At 53.0% G+C, this 8,366-nt stretch overlaps 2 protein-coding genes across 2 annotated transcripts; one reads left to right on the forward strand and one right to left on the reverse strand.

The window, feature by feature from the left end:
• The first annotated feature begins 328 nt into the window (after nt 1–328).
• LOC120652415 (phylloplanin-like) lies at nt 329–1,410 on the forward strand. Its single transcript, XM_039930229.1, has 2 exons — nt 329–623; nt 721–1,410. The coding sequence occupies exons 1-2, from the start codon at nt 434–436 to the stop codon at nt 1,062–1,064; spliced, it is 534 nt and encodes a 177-aa protein (XP_039786163.1). The 5' UTR covers nt 329–433; the 3' UTR covers nt 1,065–1,410.
• A 3,070-nt stretch (nt 1,411–4,480) lies between these two features.
• Nucleotides 4,481–7,516, reverse strand: LOC120652418 (bidirectional sugar transporter SWEET16-like). The gene is made up of 6 exons (XM_039930232.1): nt 7,196–7,516; nt 6,994–7,030; nt 6,636–6,846; nt 6,413–6,574; nt 5,155–5,274; nt 4,481–5,053 (listed from the first exon to the last, which is right to left on the reverse strand). Exons 1-6 carry the CDS (start codon nt 7,230–7,232, stop codon nt 4,673–4,675), a joined length of 948 nt encoding a protein of 315 aa, XP_039786166.1. The 5' UTR covers nt 7,233–7,516; the 3' UTR covers nt 4,481–4,672.
• Nucleotides 7,517–8,366: the final 850 nt, after the last annotated feature.

The following is an 8,366-nucleotide window of genomic DNA, read 5'->3' on the forward strand; positions in this document are numbered from 1 at the left end:
CCAGAAAATCTCACTCTCGAGCATGCCCCTCGGCCAGTCGGCCGTCGCCGCCCGTAGTTTGCTCGAGATTTTCTCGGTTAGGCCAATGCAAGTTGGCCGCGGCCGGGCCGGTCGCTTGCATGCACGCCCGACGCGGGCAGCAGCGTGTGCCGTTCGACCACTGAAAGCACGCGCGCGCCCGGCGAAGCTGACCCCTACGTGCAGTGAACCTGAACCTACTGCTAGCTAGCTACTCCTACGGTGAGGAACCACGCCCGCACGCAGCAGCAGCAGCAATTTGCTGGCCTCGCGCGCCTATAAATTGCGGATCCGTGCAGCAGCTTGAGCTACACCTCCTCGATCGGCTCAGCGCAGCATCAACAACAGCCTGTCGCTCCGTACACAGCCGGCCGAGAGACGTCGAGTGTACTAGCGAAGTGCAGCCCGCAACACAATGGCGCCGAAGAGCCCTGTCCTCGCCGCGCTGCTCCTCGTCGCCGTCGCCGCCGGCCAGGTGCCCCGCTGCGCGGGGTTGGGGTTGGGGGCGAGCGGCTCCACCAACGCCAGCGTCGTCATCTCCGGCGTGGTGCCATGCTCCACGGGGAAAAACATCAACGTGGCAACGACACCGGCGCCGTTCCCTAGTGAGGCCGCCTACCGATCTCGAACGATCATCTCTTTCTAGCTCGTGTGCACTAACGATCTTATATATATTTCCCTTGTTTCTTGGTCCTAGCGCAGACGCAGCCATGCAGCTCGTGTGCAACGGCAGGGCGGTGACCGGCGTGACCACGGACGGGAGCGGGAGCTTCGTCATGAGCATCCCCGATGCCAGCAAGGACATGCTCACCGCTCTAATGGGCAACCAGTGCAACGTGGTCGTGACCACCCCGCTGGTCGCCTGCGACGCTTCCTTGGCCGGCGTCGCCGGGACGCTGACGTCGCCGCTGAAGTTCCTGGGCATCAGCACCAGTAGCGGCAGCGGCCTCGATCTCGGCGGGATCATCGGCCTCATCGGCCAGATCATCTCCGGCCTCGTTGGCGGCATCCTCAACCTCGCCCCCCAGGCCTTCTCGCTCGTCTAGACGACCTTAATTAATTCGATCAGCTGGAGCTGCAGGTCTGGGCGTCTCTGGCCGTGGCCATGTCCATCTATCGACGCCGCGAAATAATTATCGTAAATCACTAAGCATAAATTAAATCAATACGTGCAGCAGGCATGATATATACGTTCAGCTCGCCTGCTTTACATACTTTGTGTCGCCACAGCATCGATCACATGTAGTGTTACGTGCTATATATATACAGTAGCCACGCCTACCCGCACCACGCAATGCAAGCATGCTTCTAAGAAGCACTTAATTACATCCATATATATATTGTGAAACTTGTATTTGTCGCCTCGTCTCGTGTACGTGAGAATCAAACCTATGTTTGTTCCCAAGTAATTATATATATATATATATATATATATATATATATATATATATATATATATATATATATATATATCTGTGTTGCTTTCTGCATCGAGATGGTATTGTTGAAGCTTTTCCTTTGAGAATGAGAGGGCATTGTTGACCTTGGTCGGGGAACCCAAATTTGGAACCGTGGTCTATTTCTTTTGTAGTCGGCATTCTTGCCAGTCTCAGTTCCGTAAGGGACCTGTATCAACCTCCTCTAGGATGGGGATAGCGTTTTTGAAGCTGCACCGGCGTCCGGGCTCGCGGCCGCCAAATCGAGCGGAGTAGCAAGAGTCCGCTAAGCCCGAGCCAGCCCCACCTCGCCATCGCCATGAGTCCCCCTGCGTGCGCGCTCCATCCCGCTGCAGCCGGGCCGCCGCACCTCCGCTAAGTTGTGCCACCTCCGCCCCGCCGAGCTCGAGGCTGCTGGAGCTCGAGGCATGATGGTGAGGGAGGAGGAGGAAGGACCCACGCCCCGCCAGAAAGGCATGGCCAACGAGAGAGAAAGAGGGGGGAGGTGGATCCGGCTGCCACTAGAGTGTTTGCATTGGGGCGGAGCTGAGGCGGTAGCGGCGGAGGACCCGGAGAGAGAGAGAGAGAGAGAGAGAGAGGCGACACTGCGTGGAGGAGCCGTGGAGTAGCGGAGAAGCAGGGGAGGGAGGGGAGGAGGGAGGCGTGAAGAGAGAGGGCGAGCGAGAGAGACAACCGGAGGCGGAGGGGAAAAGAAAAGGAGAGAAGAAAAGAGAGAAAAAAGGAAAGAAAAAAAGAAGAAGAAAAGGACAGGAAGAGAAAAAAGAAATGCGTTTGATGAATGAGACGATAGCTGGAGATGGTTGAATAAAATATATGATAGTTGGTATAGAAGATGAGATATAAAGTATGGATGAGTGCGGAAGAACTTGGTATACAGGAAAGAATCTCAACGAGAGAACAGAATACATTCCTTCTAGAAGATGGAAATTGCGGACAACCTAAAGAGCCGAGGTGCCACGTAAGCACACATGATGATGAGGCATTGGATCTAATTAATAATGAATAGAGGTGAAATATTAGCTTCTTCGTGACCACCGATGCATAGACCGACATGGCACTCACAAACCGAACCCTCACTACTGGAGAAGCCGATTCAGGAAGGAGAGAGAGGAATTGAATCGTAATTGAGAGTCGACTCTCAGTTGAATAAAGAACTGGCGTTGTGAGGAGAGACTCCGAGCAAATCAAGAAAACAATCATTTTTTATGCTGTAGTGGGTCCTATTGCCGATTACTTAATCGACGAAACAAGCGGAGAGAGAAGAACTGCATGAGTCGAATCATGCCAGTTTCATCATCATGCAACTCTCTCGGTCCGTACGGCTTCCAACATGATAAAAATCTTCGGGACATACCTATCGAGGGCTGTAATTAATTTTAATTCATCTAATCATGTGCCCAATTAAACGCTCGCACACCAATGCATGAATTAAATAATATGGCTACATATGAAAAAAAATCTTGCATTGGGAGGGATATTCGATTAATCAAATGATAACACTCTAAATTTATATGGTGTGGCATTCTTGGGCCTTGCTACGGTACACCCTCTTACCTCTCAGGAGGTAGGATGTAAATTAAATCTAGACCGTTAATTTTATAGAGAAAAATTCAATTAAAAAATAAAGAAAAAGCTGTTACGGCGTTAGCCTTCCTAAAATCGCGGCGTTTGTAAAACAAACTGCATGTATGCATGCATTTGAGGGGGATCTCGGTAAGTATGTTAGGTTGGCTTCCATATAATATTCGTTGTTTGCCAAAACCCACACATGCCTGCCTAGTTAAGGAGCTTATTAATTTTTTTCTATTCTACACATTGTCACAGCTAATAAATTGTCACGTTACACATCGTGAGATCTAAATGTTAAAACTCATTCATGTCGCATTACGAAATAACACCACCTATGTCTCGTTACGAAAAATAATGTTACAACACAACCATGTCATATTTAGAAGAAAAAAATGCAAACGTTACATGCAATCTGCTTATGGGTATATGTGACGGCACATCACGTGAAAAAAACAGAAATCTATAGATTTCAACTAAACATGCATGCAAGATAGATCTAATTTTATATTTTCTAATTTGAAATAATCTGCTTATGGGTATATGTGACGACGTGGAAAAAAACAGAAATCTATAGATTTCAACTAAACATGCATGCAAGATAGATCTAATTTTATATTTTCTAATTATAAATATATAAAATAGATAATAAAACTATTACCTCTTAAAGGGTAATATAACATTAAATCAACGGTCCACAGTTATTTCGGTGTACCATAGCAAAACCCGGCATTCTTAGGTCAATCTCAGTGGAAGTTTCATGGATACGATTACATAGAGTGACACATCATCTAAAACTATTTGAAACTAGGATGAAACATCCCTCCCTCAATGCATAGTTTCACGGATTGTTGTTTCCTAGGTTACATGCAAGACACAACCTATCTAGATAACCGTGTACACACGATAAACTCATTTCACCTCTCTCTTTATTAATACACTGACACATCATCAAAAATGCTGATATGGCAGCCTATTTAATGCTCATGAAACTTCCAATAAGAATGACCTTAGAGAAACAACGCACGTCTTCCACGCGTATGCTTCAACTTGCATTGTCAGAGTACCGGTGCTACTCTACATTCCGGCACGCGCCACGGCCACGGGCCACGCCCGCAGGCAGCAGCGTGCTGGGCGTGGACCATCTGGCCGGAACGGACGCATGGTCGTCAGCCCGCACGCGCGCCGGCGAGCAAGGCAGGCGGTTTGGCGGATTGCGGACGCGAGAGAGACGAGTGAGGGCGACGGGTCGGGGCCTCCGGCGACACACGGGAACGGGATATGGGGCGGCAACTTGCATCGTTGCGCGTGGGGATCGTGCCGATCGAGTGATAGATTGCTCAGCTGTGATGAGCACAGCAACCTTCCGCCGCCGTTCCACGCACGGGCACGGCGACGGACCCCCTCCATGCATGGGCTCAAAATTAATCCAAGTTAGGTCAGCGGGCCCAGGCTGCTGGGCATACGAGATTTTTTTTATTAAAAAAAACAGGATTTCCAGGTGAGGCAAGTAAACTAATTTAGAGCTTCATTCACGACACCCGAATTCACTCCATTCCAACAGCTACTGATCTGAATTTCTCCAGGTAACATACTATACACACACACGCTGGCGCCTGCAGGACCGCCCGTCACTCGTTGGCTTCGACGTCGTCGTCCTTCTTGACGGGCTCGAACCGGCCGTGGCCGCGCCCGTGGCCGTGCTGGTGCAGGACGGAGTGTAGCTCGACGGGTGTGGCGGAAATGGACTTGATGATGCTCCCGAGCCCGTCCCGCGGCGACGACGACGGCGGCGCGCCCGACGGCTTGGGCAGGCTGAGCCCCTTGTGCAGCCGCCCCCGCCGCTGCGCCATCTCCACCTGCCCCGTCGTCACCAGCTGCGCCAACCCTTCCTCCTCGTCCCCGGCCTCGCCGTCGCCGCCGCCCTTGCGCGGCGCCGGCGTCGCCTTCCGGTACGCCATGTACAGCACCAGCTGCGCCGTGCCCAGGACGAAGCCGATGGCGTTGGGGATCTGCATGCATGCCGCGCGGTGTCAGGTTCAGATCAGGTGTTATTTGCGGACCTGGAAATGTGAATTATGTATAGGGACCGAGACGGGGTGGTGGCACGTACGCCGATGAAGTAGTCCTTGACGAGCACGGAGTAGACGCTCCAGACGCCGCCGTTGAGGAAGAGGAAGAAGGAGAGGGAGAAGGGCATGTACTCCACGCTCCGGGTCTTCACCACTGTCCGCTGCACACGCATCACCCGAAGCCATGATCAGTTCGTTCCCCCCCCCCCCCCCACGGGCCATGCACCCGACTGAAAAACTACGCACTACCCCTGTACATTTCACATGCCAGTCGATCGTCGTCACAACTCTGTAGTCTGTATATGTCTGCTAATAATCCCTGCTGCATAATGGTCCTGTTTGGTTACTCGTGCTAATGAACAGTGATTCGTGCTAATCTCTATATATGGGCAACTAAATGAAGTCTATTTGCAAAAATTTTTCACGAATGAGTACAACTTTTCGCGATGAATCTACAGTAATGCTGCAGTAACCATCCTCTAATCACGCGGTCAAAGACCTCATTAGATTCTTCAGGGTTCCTAGCGCGGTTGTGAAGTTAGTTTTGCAAATTGACTTTATTTAATATATTTAATTAATGGTCAAAGTTGCTACAATTTCTAGCGTAGCACAAACCAAAGACAGCATTGCTGCACATAATCCGGTACGGCTGGGCAGAGAGGAGCCAGTGGAATTTCCGGGTCCCATAAAGTCACCAAGGCATATCAAGGAAACCGGACACATCATACTCCTACAGACTGGAGTAGTTTCCTACTGGCCTTGAGGGTAGGTGGATTATAAGCAAGAGGTCAGGTTCAAGGAGTCAAGGACGTCTGAATTCGTGCTAGATAGGCATTACTGCTTGTGGTGCGGCTATAAATCGAAGAAAATGACATCGGACCAAACACTCCACAATGACAGACAAGTCAGGAAAGTCGGTGCAAAGTGTTTCAGTGGTATTTGGGTGAAAGCTTAGCATTCTAAGGTAGGCATGCTCTAGAAAAGGTGTCTACGTGTGCCATCTCACCAGAGACAGAGAAAAGATAAGCTTGCAGTTCTTACCAAGAGAGAGTCATCTCCAGTCAAAAGAAACAGTGACACCGGAGCACGTTGCTACCAAAAGTGTGAAACAAGTTCGTGCGTGCGGGTAGTGCAGCATTGAACTTGCTCGCTTCTCAGCTAAAAGCTAAGCTTTCCCCCAAGAATTAGAAACTAGTAAAAGGGAGTTGGCTAGTGCGATGCTACACTCTCTATTTGACAATCGAGTAGTAGTTGGGCAGGAAGCGATGAGGAGTGATGATCTCGGTCTGAGCAACTGACCATTGCGCCCAGCGGCGCGGCGTACATCCCGATGGTGAGCGCGGCGCACAGCACCCCCACGGCGAGCAGCCGGGCGCCGCCGTGCAGCGCCGCCAGCGTCACCACGACGACCGCCGCGAGGAAGCCGACGTTCACAGCCAGCACCAGCTTCACCATCTTGGCCTAAAAAAAGAAGTCAGTGACCCAACCGCAGGGTGAAGTATGGGCGAATGATGAAACGAACCTTGGTCTCCCTGGGCGCGTAGATGAGGTAGAGCGTGACGTAGGCGGCCTCGAGCGCAGCGCCGGCGCCGTTGACGGTGACGACGAGGAGGCCGCCGGGCTTGAGCAGGCCGTAGAAGGTCCAGAGCGAGGTGCTGAGCAGGGTGGTGACGTAGGGCAGCCACCGGAAGTCCTCCGTGCTCCCGTTCCTCACGATCCGCCGGAACGTCGCGCTGAAGGAATATGATCCAGCAGTTCATCGGAACACAAGCGAAAACCCCCTGATCAGTATTCATCCAGTGTGTGCGCTGCTGCCTCCACGCATATATGCATCTTGCACTAAACAGATACTAGAACAGAGCCGCATGGAATTCACTCACATCGGCGACGCGAAGACGAGGATGGAGATCACGTTCCCTGCGAAGAAAGCACGAGACGAGACCATCAGGCATCAGAGTGGACGAACGGAACTGCTGGTTGGTTGATGCCAACAAAGGACGCGGCGATCGATCCGGTTGGAGGAGATGAATAGAGAAAGCCAGAACGCGATGCCCTGGTGACGGCGATGAGCGGCGAACTGACCTATGATCCCGACGACGAAGCTCGGATCCGCGGCCATTGCACCCTCCAACCCTATTCTTCCGCTACGACTGACGGGGGAGGGACTGGACGAGAGGTTCTCGAGGATCGCCAAGACCAAGACGACGCCGGACACCGCCCTCAGGGTATGTATGTGCAACCGCCACACGGTTTGCGCAGGGTATATGTAACTGCTCCTCCACGGTTGCGCTGCGCTCTCCACGCCGGAGGCTCAAGAGATATTCTGGCGGCGAAAAGGCGTGTCCGCGAGGGGCCAACCGGCAGGCAGCCGGACCGGACCCAAGGGGCGGGCGCCCGTGCCCGTGCCGTGGGCGGCGAAATCCATCTCGAACACTCGCTCGGGATTTCCACCTGCTCCCAAACCTCGCACCGACCACGTGCTCGTTCGCTGCTCATACGTGCCAGCCGCAGGGACTAGTGGCTCGCCGCAGCTGGTAGCCTGATGGCGGATGCGATGCTGATGGCTCCGGCTCGTGGTTCAGCAGCAGCAGCAGCAGCAGGAGGAGGAGGTACGGCGTCCGGTGAGGCGAAGCGAGCCGCGGTGTCCAGGTAGAATCCGAGCACTGGTGAGATGAACAGGCCGGATCGGAGCTTAGCTAACCGAAAGGCGATAGATGGACAGCGACGCCCGCCGTGGCCCGCGGTGGAGGCGGATCTCGTGGCCGGGGGGTGGGGCCGGACGGGGAGACGGAGACGCCCCCGACGCCATGCCGGCCACCGTGAGGCGGTCTAGAGCCGACACGTCGCGCCGCGCTGGTGGTGACGCGGAGGCAGCTCGTGCGCTGGCGGCACGGCGCAAGAAAAAAAAAGGAATCGCTGGAAATTCTTGCGATCGCTGCTGGTCGGGGAGAAAGCGAGACCTGGTGACGTCGCCGCCGTCGTGGTCCGCGACGCGACGCCGTCGATTGGTGCGGCAGCGGCAGCAGCGCGTGCCCCGTTGCGGCTGCTGCGGATGCGGATTTACTGCACCTATCGGTACGTACCCATAGGAAATCAACGGACTGCGTATGGATCCTGTTTTAGGATTGGTGAACAAAACAATCACTAATTTCGGCTGTAGGTGAAACAGAGGACAGCAATTAGGGACTATGAAGTCAACCTCTGACTTCAACCAGTTTTGCAAACAGTAGGTTAGTAACTCGATGTGGGGTCC

The sequence above is a fragment of the Panicum virgatum genome, chromosome 9K (genome assembly GCF_016808335.1).
Source record: "Panicum virgatum strain AP13 chromosome 9K, P.virgatum_v5, whole genome shotgun sequence".
NCBI lineage: Eukaryota > Viridiplantae > Streptophyta > Magnoliopsida > Poales > Poaceae > Panicum > Panicum virgatum.

What these genes read in the sequence shown, in the direction of transcription:
- LOC120652415 (XM_039930229.1), top strand. Translation starts at nt 434, where the DNA reads ATGGCGCCGAAGAGCCCTGTCCTCGCCGCGCTGCTCCTCGTCGCCGTC. An exon ending in GACACCGGCGCCGTTCCCTA is followed by an intron (nt 624 to 720) that starts GTGAGGCCGCCT and finishes GTCCTAGCGCAG; the next exon opens with ACGCAGCCATGCAGCTCGTG.
- LOC120652418 (XM_039930232.1), bottom strand. Translation starts at nt 7,232, where the DNA reads ATGGCCGCGGATCCGAGCTTCGTCGTCGGGATCATAG. An exon ending in CTCGTCTTCGCGTCGCCGAT is followed by an intron (nt 6,847 to 6,993) that starts GTGAGTGAATTC and finishes ATATTCCTTCAG; the next exon opens with CGCGACGTTCCGGCGGATCG. An exon ending in CCGCGCCGCTGGGCGCAATG is followed by an intron (nt 5,275 to 6,412) that starts GTCAGTTGCTCA and finishes ATGCGTGTGCAG; the next exon opens with CGGACAGTGGTGAAGACCCG.